The sequence below is a fragment of the Setaria viridis genome, chromosome 1 (genome assembly GCF_005286985.2).
Source record: "Setaria viridis chromosome 1, Setaria_viridis_v4.0, whole genome shotgun sequence".
Taxonomy (NCBI): domain Eukaryota; kingdom Viridiplantae; phylum Streptophyta; class Magnoliopsida; order Poales; family Poaceae; genus Setaria; species Setaria viridis.
In genome coordinates this window covers 3640124-3656240 of record NC_048263.2, presented here as the reverse complement: position 1 = coordinate 3656240, position 16117 = coordinate 3640124, and the positions used below count along the sequence as shown (strand labels likewise).

Below are 16117 nucleotides of genomic sequence, written 5' to 3'. Positions count from 1 at the left end.
ATCTTCGTATGCGTATAGGAGTTGGCACGTCTTGCTAGAGGCCGCTACCGACTATTGGGCCGAGTAGGAGTACTCGGGCCATGTCTATACGTATCCGAACCCATAGGGTCACACACTTAAGGGGCTGGAAGCCCAATTCGGATCTGATCCGAGTTGGATTAGGTTTAGAAGTACTAATGGGCCTCGGACCCAGAGGCCCGTTGGGAACCTCTATAAATAGAGGGGTGGGAGCGCCCTAGGGTTCACACCTTTTTGGCGAAACACACCTGCCGCGCCTCCCACGCCCTCGCCTGTTGCAACTCGCGGATCTAGCAGTCCGGCTTGCGATGCTTCCTCCCTGCACGTGTGGATACCTTGGAGGTGTTGCGCCTGCAGCACTTGGACGAGCCGCGACGAGCCGCCGACGAGCCGCGGCACGGGAGGCGATCTTGTTGCACGTGGACGAGTTGCTGGACATTGACGTGATCGACTACGTACGACTATGTTGATCGACTACGTACGACTACGTGATCATCTTCACTGCATCGACGCATATCTACATCTTCCGCACCAGTAGTGCGTCGAGTGGTAATCCCGTGATCCTTATACGGCAGTTCTTCCTGGTTTTACGCGGTAGAAATTTTGATTTGCGCTAGTGTAGCCTACCTCGTATCCTTACAGAGTATGTATACTAATCATGTATTTAACTCTTCAAAATATATAGTGCATGGTTTATTAGCATCGTCCATTTGATTAGATCTAGATTACCACAATCAAAATTGAGTATGCTTGCCACCCAAAACCCATCCTTGGTGCCTTTATATATAGTTTAGATATATGGATGATTGATCCAATGTCTACTATTGTGTTATACTCCTTCCGTTTCAAATTGTAGGTCGTTTTAGCTTTTTTAAGTTCATAGATATTATATTATTATGCATCTAGACCTACACAATATTTAGGTGCATAGGAAAACTAGAAAAATTAAAACGACCTACAATTTGGGACGAAGGGAATAATGATTAAATTGCACAAAAGTTATAGTTGGATGTGTTGCTTTCTTTTTTAAAAAATCTTTGATACTTTTTAGTGTATTATTTAAATTTTTTGAAAATGGAAAAGGTTACTGCGGATCATTTGTGACCGCATACATCCAAGATTTACGATATTTTCAGCTCAAAACCTAAAATCAGAAGCAAAATATATCATTACTTCTCCATCCATTATCGACAAATATCCGAAGCAACTACCTTCAGTGCCTTACTTGCTATAATAAGGACTAAAATCACAGCTAGTATGCTCCCTAAAGATAGCCTGCATAAAATATATCATTTGAGAATTAACGTGGAAGGTTTAATGAATCCTCGGTCCGTAATGGTAAGATTGCATCTTCAACAAATCGTATTGGTCAAGAACATTCGACCAAACGGTTGAAATACGTTTGTTGAAGAGTCAAACAGGGCCGAACCTAAGAGGTTTCGTCTTAATCGATCAAGAAAACGAGCCGCCCAGATTGAAGAGTTGCACTGTGCAGCGACCACGGCAGCACGGCATCGAAAGGTATTCATGCTTCACGCCAGCAGTGTGGAAGAGCTTCCTTAGTCTTCCTCTGACTCGAGAAAGCTTGACCCTGGGCGCTAAGCAGTAAATACGATGCATGATCATCACCATCAAGTTTAATACTCTCGGTGGTTCGAAATTTCAAACGTTCTGTAACCTATAGATAGCAGGAAATTAAAGCAGCAATGGCACCAATTCAACTCTGAACAAACGTCTCTTTTTGTGAGCAAAGAGGGAAACGTGTCACAAACCATGGCCGTGAGGTCCGGAGCAGCTCACTTTCTCACCCTTCTCTTCTTCTGGCTGGCGGCTCTTGTGGCCATCGGCGCCATTACCGTAGCCAGAGCCGATTCCATCTGTAAGAGCCTCCAATGGATTCAATAGGCTCTTACAGTCTTGCGATTTGAGTAGGTCTAAATGGCCAAGATCAGAACAGTCTTGCCATCAAAAAAACTTCCTTGATGCCTTTATAGTTAAGATAGATGATAGATCCGGTGTCTGTCTTACAATTACTAATTGAAGCCTCCTTTTGAAGCCTTCAGGTGAAGCTACCTAGGATCCTAGGTGGACATAGAAATCCTAGAAATTCTTAAAAAAAGCAAAACATTTGGCCATCAATCGGTAGACTCAAATCATTATAGCCGTTGGATCTATTATGTTTCATAAAAAATTACCCACCTATGCCATTATGAAAATAGCCTAAAGTAACCCCCTAAATCTATATCTAAATTACCCTCCTGCCATTATATGAAATAATTTAAATTAACCCCTAATATTCATCAAAATTACCCACTTATGGCGTTATAAAAAATATTTAAAATAACCCCTAAATTTGCAACTAAATTTCCCACCACTAATACTCCAAAATAACTTAAAATAGCCCCTTAAATTTGCATATATATTACCCACATATGCTATTATAAAAAATAATATGAGGTAACCCTACATTTGAATCCAAATCACCTTAATTAAAAATAGACACAAATATATGATCTAAATTGTCTATTTCATACACTATTTGTATTCTATTGAGAATATAGATTCTATATCTCAAGCTTATGATCCATTAAACAAATTCAAGCGCATACCAGCGATGCAAAGTGAAAAATTAAAGATTGCAAATGTGGATGAAAACATTATAGAGTAATTACTAACTAAAATCTATCACAATAAGATGAAGATAATAAGTATGTATCTATATAAGTATTGTGTTCGAATATTTAACAAATAAGAGGTAGTAATAGTTTTGTAGCAAATGCGGCCTCATTTTTTTTCCATTGGAGACTCTGCATTAGTTATCACGAGACTAGAAATCCTAGAAATTTTCACAATAATAAGAAACATCAAACATCAACCTTGTAAACTCTAATAATCATAGCCATTGGTTTATATTTCCAAAAGGTTACCTACCACTATCTTTATGAAAATATTCTAAAATAAACGCTAAACCTATGTCAAAGTTATCGAGCTTTACCAATATAAAAAATAATCTAAAATAACCTCATAATCGTCATTCAATTTACTCATGCATATCATTATAAAGCATAACTTAAAATGATATTCTAAATTTGTATCTAAGCTACCCATGTACATCGTTATTAAAAATAACCTAAAATAAACACATAAATCTTAATCTAATTATCGTCATTGCATCATACAGAAATATCAAAAAGTAAACTAATATATGATTCTAAATTACATATTTATGTCATGGTTAATGTAGATACGCATGATGAGTGTCACCATGTAGACCATTTATACATGTATGTGAGGAAGTGATGAAAAAATTATTAATTTTATGCTAAACACAATGTATGGAGGTGCGATACAAAATGAAAAGAGTGTAAATGTGGATGAAAAAGTGTATAGAGTAATTACTAATTAAAAATCAATCACAATTGGACAAAGATAAGTACACATCTATATGAGTATTATGTTGAAATATTGAAAAAAATGAGATAGCAGGTAACCAATTTCAATTGTTAGCTAGAAGTTTAATTTCTAAATAATTTTCAAATACAATAGATTTTAATTAGCCCGTGCGGGAGCACGGGTCGATGGACTAGTTATTGTAATAATGATTAAATTGTACCGAATGTATGGTTGGATGTTTTTTCTTTTTCTTAAAAAAATAATTTCTATGTTATTTTCTATAACGTGTTGTTTGAGATGATTAATTGTGAAAAATGTTTGGTTGGATATTTTGCTTTCTTTTTAAAAAGAATTTCTATGATACTTTCTAGCGTGTGTCGTTTGAGAATTTACATGGAAGATATAAAGAATATTTAATTTTGTAATCGGTGTTCCCGACTAGCCGTCACTGCAGGTGGGTCATTCGTAGGACAGCGCCCACCGGTCTGTGAGCAGGAGCTACCCGCGCGACGTGGATGAACGTTGCCGCATTTCTCACGCTCTCTCCCTTCCCGTTGCCATGGGCTCGTTCCATGCCTCTTGGTATGCCAGGGCGGCTGCGTGGCCCGCCGTTCTGTGTCTAGCCTATCATGGTCCGGATGCATGGAGCTTGAGAAGCTCGCATTGGCCTCGGCTTGCTGCGCTCTCACGCGTCCAGAGCTAGCGCACTCTTAACTCGGTGATGACATGGCGTCACGCTGCAGGGCTAGTAGAGCCGTGAAACGCGGAGAGGCAAGGAAGGAGCGGTAGCTTTTAAGAAACTTGATTTTTATTTTTGTAATTGTATGATTGCATCTTCAACAGTATTGTTCAAGAACATTCCACGAAATAGTACGAATATACATATTGTCATTTTTTTTTAATTTTTTGGGATCGGAAAAGCACAAATATGCATTTGTCGAAGAGTCCTGTATTCCAAACAGGGATGAACTTAAGAGGTCCTGTCTTAATCAATGAAGAAAACAATTTCCCCTAGTTTGAAAAGTTGCAGTCGCGCATCGGTGCATCACGGGGTCACAAGGTCCATGCTTCCACACCAGCAGTGGAAACCGCGCGCCACGCGCCAGTTGACCTGACCAGTTGGAAATTTTACGTTCTCTGATCTATAAATAGCAGCAAATTGAAGATGCAACGGCACCAATTCAACTCTGAACAAACGTTTCTGCTTGTGAGCAAAAAGGGAATAATCAAGTCGCAAATTAAACCATGGCCGTGAGGTCCGGAGCAGCTCACTTTCGCACCCTTCTCTACTTCTGGCTGGCGGTTCTTATTATGGCCATGGGCGCCATCACCGTTACCAGAGTCGGAGCCGATTTATGTAAGAGCCTTTCAAATTCCAATGATTCAACGTGTGCATGTAGTTTTATCTTATTTTTTCTGGTGGAAAGCTAAATAGAGAGGGCTCTTTTGATTTAAGCATAAATCTAGAGTCCTCTTCTCACCTCTATCTTCTGCCACACAAGGAGAAGAAGACAGGGGTCACGGGGTTAGGGTTTTCAAGGTTGGAGGTTGCTAGGTTGAACTATGCCTGTTGGGCTTAGAGGGAGCGCCTGGGGTGACGTCGGACCCACGGTGATGGTGGGTTGGCAAGGGTGCCACCGACCGGGGTAGTGCAGGACAAGGATAATCGGTGGCTCGTGCCGGCGGCAGGGGCGGAGGACACCAGAGTAGATCGCAAAGGGCACCATGGATGTTGAGGCGGGAATGGTTGGTGGGCGGTGGCGAGATCGCCGTCGGGCACGAGCGGTGGGAGCAGGCAGCAGTGGGGGAGGAGGACCCAGAGTAGACCGAAAGAGCGGTGTGGAGCTGCCGAGATGGTGGGTAGGTGGCAGCAAGATCGCCGCTGGGCATAGACGGTGGGAGCAGGCGGGGGCAAAAAATGGGGAGAAAAGGAGGAGGGAAAGGGAAGGGGACTAGGGGAGGAGAGGGGGAGAGAAAGGGCTCCGCTCGCTAGCAAGCTGGAGGCTGTCGGTGGGCAGAGTCTAGCGGCTGTGCGGGGGAAGAAGGAGGCGGGCTCTTGTTGAATGGATGGAACATGAGAACATAAAGATAAGAACGGTACATGTGGGGTCCAAGCTATCACATAGAGGATAGAGGGGGAATGAACATGAATGGATCTCGTGTTAGCGTTACACAGAGAGAGAGCGCTCTCTGTCTAGCAAGATCTTTTTTTTTCATCTTAGGACTGAATTTGTTTACCCTGTTATTTTGCAGATTGTGAATCACCGAATCATTCAGGGAGACCACCACAAATTAATCAACGTGGAACGTGTCTTCCCCCGTAAAGATAAGACCTTTTGCGGATTTGTTTCTTCTCTATGTGCGAGTGGGAGGACACAGGAACTGAACCAAGCTTAGTTATTACATCAAGATACAATTTTTGGTGTGTTTATCTTTTTTTTTGAAAGATTCTTTATCTTTTTATTTGAATAAATATGCAGCATGTCCAATTTTTGCATGTTTCTGAGCTAGTGAGCAAAGGAGAGTTTCATATAGCCCGGGTAGCATATAAGGTCATACCTTTTTGTAAGGGATATCTGATATTCATTAGCAAAAGAAATCAAAACATAACATGGCCAATGTACAGTGCTTTTCGCAAAAGGATCTAACATAAAATTAATAGAAAACACACAAGCCATGCAAAGCCTTCTTTATCAATGAGCGCATCACCAACTAAAATAACTCGCCATCGTCACTTCTGTAGCAACCATTGAACCATCAAAAAACAAAAACAACATCCAAAGTTACTCCGTCCCAGCATACACAAGAACCTTACTTCAAGCCTGCCAGAAAAGACAGGGCAACAACGCTATTGAACGACCGGTGGTCGGGGGCAACGCCCAATTGTTGGCTGGTAGCAAATCCCTAGTTGCTCTCAAAAGACGAAGAAGAAGAACATCCAAATGACATTGCAACACAAGAAAGCAAAACATGTGGCTGAATCACTCTGCAAAGAGTTGGTTCAGTGAAGCAGCGCAGAATACAGCGGGAAGACGAGAGTAGAGGAGCGGCGAAGACGAGAGTAGAGGAGAGGTAATGGGGCTAGGAGGCGTCCCTCCTCGCCGGTGACCACCCTGGTCCCGGTAACCACCATAACCGGCGAGGGCCACTCCGGCCTCATCGGACAAGCCACCGCTTCCTTCTTCTGCCCCTCAAGGTGCTCTCTGTGGGCTAGTCTCAGGTAAGGTCCGATGGCCTCTCTCCTCTTTGTGCAGAGCCATGGGATTGCCTTCGCGGCCAAAGTCCACGACTTGTTAAACTCTCAAGTCACACCCTCGTCAACGCGAGTGCCTGGTTTCTCTATGGTTGCTGCTTTTAGCAGGAATACCTTCAGGCTGGATCCTAGCTCAGTTGCATCTTGTCTTCAAAATGTCTTGGGTGGTTCTGCGTCTGGTTTTCGGGTTTCACAAATCTCTCAGCAAGTCTTCAAGTTCTTTGTTGCTTCGAAACATGTGGGTTTCTTGTGTGCGAACCTCAGGGATTTTACTTGTGATGCGTTCAACCTAGGTTTCTTCTTCTCTAACGCTTCAGGCCTTTCCAAGGCCTCACTCTTTTCTCAGAAACACTCTGGACCTGCTTATCACTGGGAGCTTCCTCGTCCCAGACATGGAAAAGCAGTATCACATATCAAAAGCTCTCTTTTGGAAGATCCTCTGAGCTTTAAGGTTTCAAATATTCTTGAGAAACCCAACAAGTCTTATGGCATCTTCTCTTCTCGGCGAGGTTTTCATTCAGATAAGCACTGTTCGTTTGTTGATGTTGTTAGAACTAACTCTGGATCATCGCAACGGCTGACAGGGGCCAACACCGTCCCAATAGGACAAAAATTGGCTTTTACCAATAGTCATCAGTTTGTTGGCATTTTGGGTACTTCATCTTCTTCTCCGCAGAGCAGGAGATCGGTTTTTGATTGGATTTCTTTCAAATCTGCTCCACAACAGCTGGGATCTCAGGCTAGCAAGGAATTGGTTTCTAGTGGACCCTCCCTCGAGAGGATCAATGACCAGGATAGACGCATGAGCAGGAGCTTCTTATGTTCCCGATGTCTGTCATCAAGCCACAAGAGATCTGCTTGCAGAAACAGGATCTCCTGCTGGCACTGTAGACGGGTGGGACACACGCTTAATGACTGCAAGCCTTTTCATAGTCTCCAAGCCTTCATCATGCGCTGCGGCTCTACTTTCGGCTGTGCTTTTTCCCCAGGCATCAAAGCTTCGGACTGGCCCCTGGATTGCTACTCCACCTGGTTCAAGGCCGGCCCATCTGATGGAAGTAATACAGGTACAAGCGGCCCAAGGACCTTCATCAATCTCGAGGATCTGGCTCTATCCCTTCATGGCAGTGTAACCAGAAGTGCAAACAGCAACCCAACCGTCGGGCTGCCTGCCTCTTCGTCTCCACCCATCTTCCCCCTTTTGCAACAGTACACTCCACCGGACAAGAACTCCCCCCATTACCAACCACCCACAATCAACCAAGCCCAAACAATGGCCTTCCTCAACATCGACCCCCAGCCTCTCATGCTCGCCGGCTTTCATCGAGTGATTGTGCAAGGTCGGCAGCAATTCACAAGGGTGGTCGTTCCAAGAGCGCTGCCAAGAAATGAAGACATGGCAATCGTCACAATCGGGAACCTCCCCCCTGGTGAGATTCCTTTTGGCCCCTTGAGGAATGCGATCTCCAACTTCCTGGTTCACGATTTGGGTCTTGAAGTTAGAGAAGTGTAGAGATGTCCGTTTGGCAGAGGTGAGGCGTTTGTAAGAATGGGTAGACCCTCGGACAGAGATGCTCTCATTGCTAGAAGCCCTCTTTTCCATAATGGTCTTAGCTTCACCTTTGTACAACACAACCGTGCACCCAATGCCCGTCGGGTTAACTTCAACAGAGAATGCTGGCTTATGCTTATTGGTTTTCCTATTGACAGTCGTTCCTCTCACGAAATTGAGGATTCCATTAGATCTTTTGGTAGGATGATTCTTTGGCAGAAGGATGATGTTCTGGCTAGGGTCATTTTGAAAGCGAGGGTCACGGATCTTGTGGATATCCCACATTATCTCATTATGTCAGAAGGAGATGATTTTGAGGGAGTATCATATACTGTCCAATGTGAAATTTTACAACAGAACATGCTGGGGGCCCAATTGCAGGATGAAGACATACCACCAGGAGGGCTAGATGGGGAGTTTATCTTCCCAGGTATTCAGCTAAACGACCAGTTGCAACAGGATCACCCTCCTCAACACAATATGGCCCTCGATGGTCAGGGGGGCCACCTTCCTGATTTGAATGGTAACCCGGCTCAGGACAACATTGCTAATGAACAAGAGGAGGAAGAGGAGGGAATGAATGAAGAAGACTTCCTGGACATGCTTATTGAGGAGGCTCAGGCACTTCATGAGGAAGAAGAGGAACCCCAGGTCATTATGGACCTAGACCTTAATTTATCACCACCCCCACATTCCTCGAGCTCTTCTAAACTGGATAATGATCCACTTCCAATGATTGTATACACGGAGGGGATTCCACAGGCTATTGTTTTTAATCAAGCGGATCAACACCCTGAGCAGGTACCGGTCCCTCCAATGGGTCAGCTTATGGATATTCATGCATAGCAGGCTGCCATGCAGGATGGACCCTTGATCCACCCTGAGATTGTTCTTGGGCTGCCTGCCAATAACCAGGAGGCTCAGATTGCGGCTGCCAACCAGATACAAAATGACCAGCTTATGGGACACATCAATGTTAACCTCGCTCTGCTGCCTGATATCCAGTGGCATAGGGACCCAATGTTTGCTCAAAAGACTAACAAATGTGTGGTTCTCCCTGAGTCACTTTTGTCCCCTTCGGAGTCAAACCCAAAGACATCTGGTGCTCTTCAGAATCCCAACATTTTCAGACTTTGGGCCCAGCACTTCTCCCCAGCAAGCTGTCCTGAACAAGTCACATACATACCATCTGATTGGGCCTCCTTCTTCATCAATATGTTGCTCTAACCACAACACTTTGACTGGGCCAAAAAATTTCTTGCCTCTGCTGCTTGGAACTTCATGCTCAACTGCGTGGACAACCCATCGATGATGGCCTTTAGCATTCCTTCAGTTTGCCCCAGAACCAGCCCCTTATCTTGCACCAGTCAAGTGGAAGAGGACGGCATCTCATCAACCTCCCCCTCTGAGAAGGTCACCAAGACACCCACTATGAAGAAAGCAAGGGCAACACTTGGTAGTTCTGTGGCTCCGAATTGTGAATCCAGTGTTAGGCGGAGTAGCAGAATTAAGGCAAGAAATGAAGGTTTCCATGCTACCACCTGTCAAGACAGCTGTTGTTTGGCCTGCCACTCAAAGGCTCCCACTCTATCTTCAGCCCACATTTAGGGGCTGGGAGAAAAGGTATGCACCATCGATCCTTCAAAAATCTCCTCTGACAGGTTGTCAGCAAAGACCGACTCCATGAAGGCAGTAGGTATCAAAGGAAATTCATCTTCCCAGGGGGCGCCGAGCAAGACCAAGAAGAACAAGCCCCAAGGATCGAACCCAGGAAGCTGAACAATTCCAAGATGATGATACTTGTCCCTGTTTATCGCTAAGCTGTTATGTTGCAAGTTTACTTTATGGCATTCACAAACTCTATTTTGTTATTGACTGGGTGGATCTTTTGCTGGAACAATGGTATCTTTTTATGGAGTTCCTTTTTATTGTCTCAATATTTGGGCTTAGCATCTCGGTTGTCTTGGCTATGCTTTTTACGGTTAGCGAGGGGTTATTCGGGCTAGTTTTCTATCCCATATGGAATAAGGGGACCCTGGAAACAAAGTCTTTTCTTCAGCGATTATGAGGCGAAAACGTAATTGGAACATCCTGTCCTGGAATGTGAGGGGACTTAACTCCTCGGTCAGATGGAATGCTGTCAGAAGTAAAATAGTGGAATCCAATGCGGATATCATATGTTTGCAAGAAACCAAAAGGGAAATATTCACAGACGCATACCTTAGAAACTTCTGTCCCCCTGCCTTTACCCTTTTTGATTTCATTCCGTCCATCGGAAATTCAGGAGGAGCCATTATGATATGGAATGCTAATAAGTTTCAGGGACAGCCCATTTTCCAAAATAGATTTGCACACTCTGTGGAGCTACAGTGTAAGATGTCAGGGGAAATGTGGATCCTAACCAACATTTATGCCCCATGCACCCCAGAAGGTAAAATAGAATTCTTGGATTGGTTCAAGCGAATTAGGATGCCGGATGATGGAAAATGGCTAGTTGTAGGGGATTTTAACCTGATAAGAAGACCATCAGATAGAAACAGACCTGGAGGCCATCCCCAAGAAATGGTGCTGTTTAATGAAGCAATCAGCAGGTTAGGTTTAACGGAGATTCAACTCAAAGGAAGAAAATACACTTGGACAAATAAGCAGAACAACCCGCTCCTAGAGAGGCTGGATTGGTTTTTTTCATCCCCTGCCTGGATTTCAGTCTATCCAAACACATGGGCAACAACTCTGTCAAGAGACTCTTCTGATCACAATCCATGCATCATTTCCATATCAAATTTAATGCCCTCGTCTCAAGTATTCAGATTCGAAAATTACTGGATGCATCATGAACAATTCAATGACATTCTGTATAATGTCTGGACTTCTCCAGTATCCCCTACTGATAGAGCTAAAATCATTGGTGCAAAATTCAAAAACTTGAGAAAAGAACTCAGAATTTGGAAAGCAGGGTTACCAAGTCTGGCAAAAACTATTCAAAGCACAAAGGAGGTCATCCTATTCATAGATATTCTGGAGGAATCTAGAGACCTATCCCTGCAAGAATGGAATTTAAGAGAAATTATCTTTGACCATCTCAAAAATCTTTTACAGCAACAGAAAACCTACTGGCAGCAAAGGAGCTCTGTCAACTGGGTTAAAATGGGAGATGAGAGTACAAGGTTCTTCCATGCAAAGGCTTCCATAAGAAACAAGATAAACCACATCTCGACGCTGCAAGATCAGAATGGACAGATTGTCAAAGACCATGAAACTAAGGCAAACCTCATTTGGGCGGACTTCAAAAATAGAATGGGCAGGTCAGACTTTCATCACATGTATATCAATCTAAGCTCCATTCTATCTCCCTCAGAGGGTTTACAAGATTTGGAGAAACCATTCTCCAAAGAAGAAATTGATGGCATCATCAAAGAACTACCTACCAATAAATCTCCAGGTCCGGATGGGTTTTAATGGAGAATTCCATAAAAGATGCTGGCATGAATTAGCTGAAGATTTTTGTGCTTTATGTGAAGGTTTCCATAATGGGGAAGTCTGTGTGCGTAGCATCAACTCTTATTTCATTACTCTCATCCCAAAAAAAGCTTGCCTTTGCAAGTGAGCGATTACAGGCCAATCTCTCTTCTAAACTCCTCAATAAAGCTCATTACAAAAATCCTCGTGTTACGATTACAAAAGGTCATCCCTAAACTCATACATCAGAACCAATATGGATTTATCAAATCCAGAACCATTCAGGACTGCTTGGCTTGGGCCCTAGAATTTCTGCACTGTTGCAAAACTTCAAAGAAGGACTTCATCATACTCAAATTAGACTTTGAAAAGGCTTTTGATCGTATTGAGCATAAGGCAATCTTAGAGATCCTAAGACATAAAGGCTTTGGGGAGAAATGGATAGGATGGATTAAGACCATTCTTGGATCAGGCACGTCATCAGTGCTTCTGAATGGTGTTCCAGGTAAAACCTTTCATTGCAAAAGAGGCGTCCGACAGGAGGACCCACTATCACCACTTCTTTTTGTGCTTGCTGCTGATTTGCTCCAATCCCTAATTAACAAGTCTAAGGATGAAGGACACCTTACTCTCCCAATTCCCTCGAGAGCCAGTAATGACTTCCCAATTGTTCAATATGCAGATGATACTTTACTTTTCATGAAAGCAGACCAGAACCAGCTAATCCACTTAAAGAGCCTTCTGGATACATTTGCAGAGTCTACTGGGTTAAAGGTAAATTACAACAAATCCATGATGGTCCCCATAAACACTCAGCAGGACAAGCTTGATCTCTTGGCTGGTATTCTAAACTGTCAAACAGGTGCATTCCCTTTCACCTATCTGGGCTTACCTCTTGGGTTATGTAAACCTAACATGCAAGACTTCCTCCCTTTGATCAAGAGAATAGAAGGAAAATTAGGTGGAATCTCATCTATGCTTTCACAAGGAGGAAAGTTACAGTTGGTTAATTCAGTGTTAACTTCAACAGCTATGTTTCAGATGACCACATTGAAGCTACCCAAAGGAGTAATCCATCAGATTGACAAATTTAGAAAACATTGCCTCTGGAGAGGTTCAGATTTAACATCTGCCAAGCCATCCAAAGCAGCATGGCCATTAGTCTGCATGCCCAAAAGTCAAGGGGGATTGGGGGTGCTCAACATAAATACACAAAATGAGGCTCTTTTATTAAAATTCCTACACAAATTCTTCTCCAAACTTGATCTGCCTTGGGTACACTTGATATGGGATAAGTTGTACAGCAATGGTTCCCTTCCGGGCATCCAGAATAAGGGCTCCTTCTGGTGGAAGGATATAGTCAAGTTGTTACATAAAAACAAAGGAATTGCGTCTGCTAGGATTGCGGATGGAAGCACTGTTCTGCTATGGCAAGACTCCTGGAATGATCACTTCCTGCCATCTGAGCTCCCCCACCTCTTTTCTTTTGCCAGAAGCAAAGACATCACGTATTATAAAGCGATAAACACGGCAGATCTCAATTTGTTGTTCCACTTGCCTTTATCCACAGAGGCCCATTCGGAACTCCTTATGCTCCAGGAGTTAACTCATAATCTGGTCTCTCAGAGTGAAACAGATCTTTGGACTTATATCTGGGGGTCATCAACCTTCTCGGTTAGTAAAGCATACAAAGCTTTAACAGGACAAAGGGAAACACACCCAATTCATCGTTGGCTATGGAAATCGAAATGTCAGAAAAAGCACAAAGTTTTCTTCTGGCTTCTGATAATAGACAAACTAAACACAAAAGATATTCTACAGAGAAGGGGGATGCATCTGGACTCCAGCGTCTGTGAAATGTGCATCCTCCAAAAAGGGAGACGGCCACGCATCTCTTCCTGAGATGCAACTTCGCAAAAGCTTGTTGGAGTTCGATTGGGATTTCTTTTGTATCCACAAGATCGACAGTTCACATTTTTAATCAGATTAGAAGACATCTGAACGCTTCCTTCTTCATGAAAGTCATTATCCTCATGTCTTGGAGTATTTGGACAACAAGGAATGACTGGACCTTCAACAATGTGGATCCGTCGATTTCAGGAACTCGATCCAAATTTCTATCTGAAATTTTGTTGGTAGCTTCGAACAGGATGAACCCAGCTTTAGGCCAGGAATGTTTAGATTGGATTCGCTCCGTCTGATTTTCCTCTTTGTTGTTTGTTTCTTTTATTTCCCTCTTTGTTTTTTTGTGCTGTTTGCTTTGTAACCTTTTCAGATCTAATATATTTCAGTAGGGGCTAGCCCCTCCTGTTACATTCAAAAAAAAGCAAAATATGTGTGTGCTGCCCATAGTCTTACAACTTACAACACAAAAAAGCAAATCTTGATTGGATTCTGTCTCCTCCCCAATAATGCTACCGCCCACTGGTACTGCTGGGAAAAGCGCCTCTTCAGCCCTTTAGTACCGGTTGTGCAATTGGTATTGTTAGTTCGGTACTAAAGGGAGGTCTTTAGTACTGGATCAAATAACTGGAATTAAAGAGGAGCCTTTAGTACAAGTTGTTTATACCAACCGGTACTAAATTGGCTACCACGACCGGTACTAAATTGGCTACCACGTCGCGTGTGGCGAAGGTCAATACCGGTTGGTATAAACAACCGATACTAAGGGTATTTTTTATTTTCTATTTTTTTCTTATTTTCTTTTCTATTTCTTTATTCTATATTAGTATTTCGTATTTGTTTCTTTTACGTATCCTAGTTCTAATACGCTAATATATAAAAAGTTTTATTTATCTATAATATATTAGATTTGAGATAATATTATATATATAGATATATTGGGCCTACACATTTATGAATAATATTACATTGCATCAACTTTCCAAGTTCAACATTTTGGATAAGCTATTCTGAACCCGAGTCCTGATGGTGATGCAGATTTGGTCCATCATTATGGATCTCCCTCGCTAGATTTACTACCTCGTCCAGAAGAAATGCACTGAGTTGTTCTTGAATTGCCCTGATTTTTTCCATCTCGAGGAGTGCTTCCTTCATATCTCTCATCTGTGTCATTGGCAAAGGTTATTAAGTAGTAGATCAATGGGTCTGCACAATTAGAACTAATTTATTTTTAAGAAATTTGTATACGTACTTTGAATTCATGGTCGGTTATACGCTTGGGACCTACAAAGCTATGGATGAACTCACATACGTATTATCCGCATAAATTATTCCCCGGATTCTGTCTCAAACACTATATATATGGTAAAAAAAGTTATGAAATATTTGTTGTGTTTAAGGAAGTGTCACAAGATGTGGAAATTCAATACATACAAAAAATTCAGACTTGAAATCAAGTTCTGCGTGATGTCGACGGAAGCGAGCCCATGTCACAACAACAACAAATGCATCTCCATATGAAATGGCCTTAGTCTTCCGAGATGACTGAGACCAGATCAGTTGGCTAACTCGGCTCACTAATCACTGGTTGATGCCCAATTACGAGTTAACAGCGCATGGCTACCGTAATCTGCAGATCGGACGAAACAAGCCTGCAGCTTTGACCAGCAACTCTGCTCGATCAGTGTTGCGTTTACCGTGCAGCGACCACGGCAGCACGTCGTCGAAAGGCGGTAGGAAAAAAAAAAGACACCGGTGCCACACCACCGATGCTGCTAGGAAAAAAAAAGGATAAATGGCCACTACAATTCAACATCTGCGTTAAGTACTCGGAAATGACTATGTCACCATTGACCAACTCACCAGTCATCGTCAAAGTTAACAATTTTGTTGATTCTTTGTTCTTATGTTCCCTCATCTCCATATGTTCAGCACCTATGGTACTGCATCTATAAGTAACCGCAAGGCTGATCCAGGTAGTTGGCTATCCCAGTTCAGCACCGAACTGACGATGCCCTGAACGCGGAGAGAAATAACACGTCTAACCATGAGCACAAGTTTGAAAAGTGCTCGCTTTCTTGCGGTTTTCTGCTTCTGGGTGGTGGTTTTGATGGTCATGGGCTCTGCTATCGTTGCGGAATGTGAGAACCGTCAACTTCCTATTTGTTTGATGACTTGAATTTTTTTTTTGTTTTCAATCATGGACTGAGCTTGTTTGCTGCTGTTGCAGATTGTGAATCGCCAAACCCTCCGAGACCTCCAGGATCAGGTTGTACTCCCCCTGATAGATGAGGGCATGAGGCGTTGATGAATGGCATTCACTTCCGGTGCTATACCTATGAATAGTTATGCGTGCGCGCGCGTGTGTTGAAGGTCATGCTTGTTCATTGTATCTGAAAATAAGAAGTGTGAAACAATAATGCGAATAACAACGCTGATGTTGTGTGCCCGTATACTAATAAAAAGAAGACCGCATTACATTATTTGAACAATCTTCCGTACTGCTTGTTCCCTCGAATAAGGAAATCTTTACGAAGTTT

At 42.9% G+C, this 16117-nt stretch overlaps 1 protein-coding gene across 1 annotated transcript; it reads left to right on the top strand.

Moving 5' to 3' along the window:
• The first annotated feature begins 4576 nt into the window (after positions 1-4576).
• On the top strand, positions 4577-15057 carry LOC117845687 (uncharacterized). Its single transcript, XM_034726758.2, has 2 exons — positions 4577-4768; positions 5665-15057. Exon 2 carries the CDS (start codon positions 6642-6644, stop codon positions 8175-8177), a length of 1536 nt encoding a protein of 511 aa, XP_034582649.1. The 5' UTR covers positions 4577-4768; positions 5665-6641; the 3' UTR covers positions 8178-15057.
• Positions 15058-16117: the final 1060 nt, after the last annotated feature.

Coding starts and splice junctions, on each gene's coding strand:
- LOC117845687 (XM_034726758.2), top strand. CDS start 6,642: ATGGCCTCTCTCCTCTTTGTGCAGAGCCATGGGATTGCCTTCGCGGCC.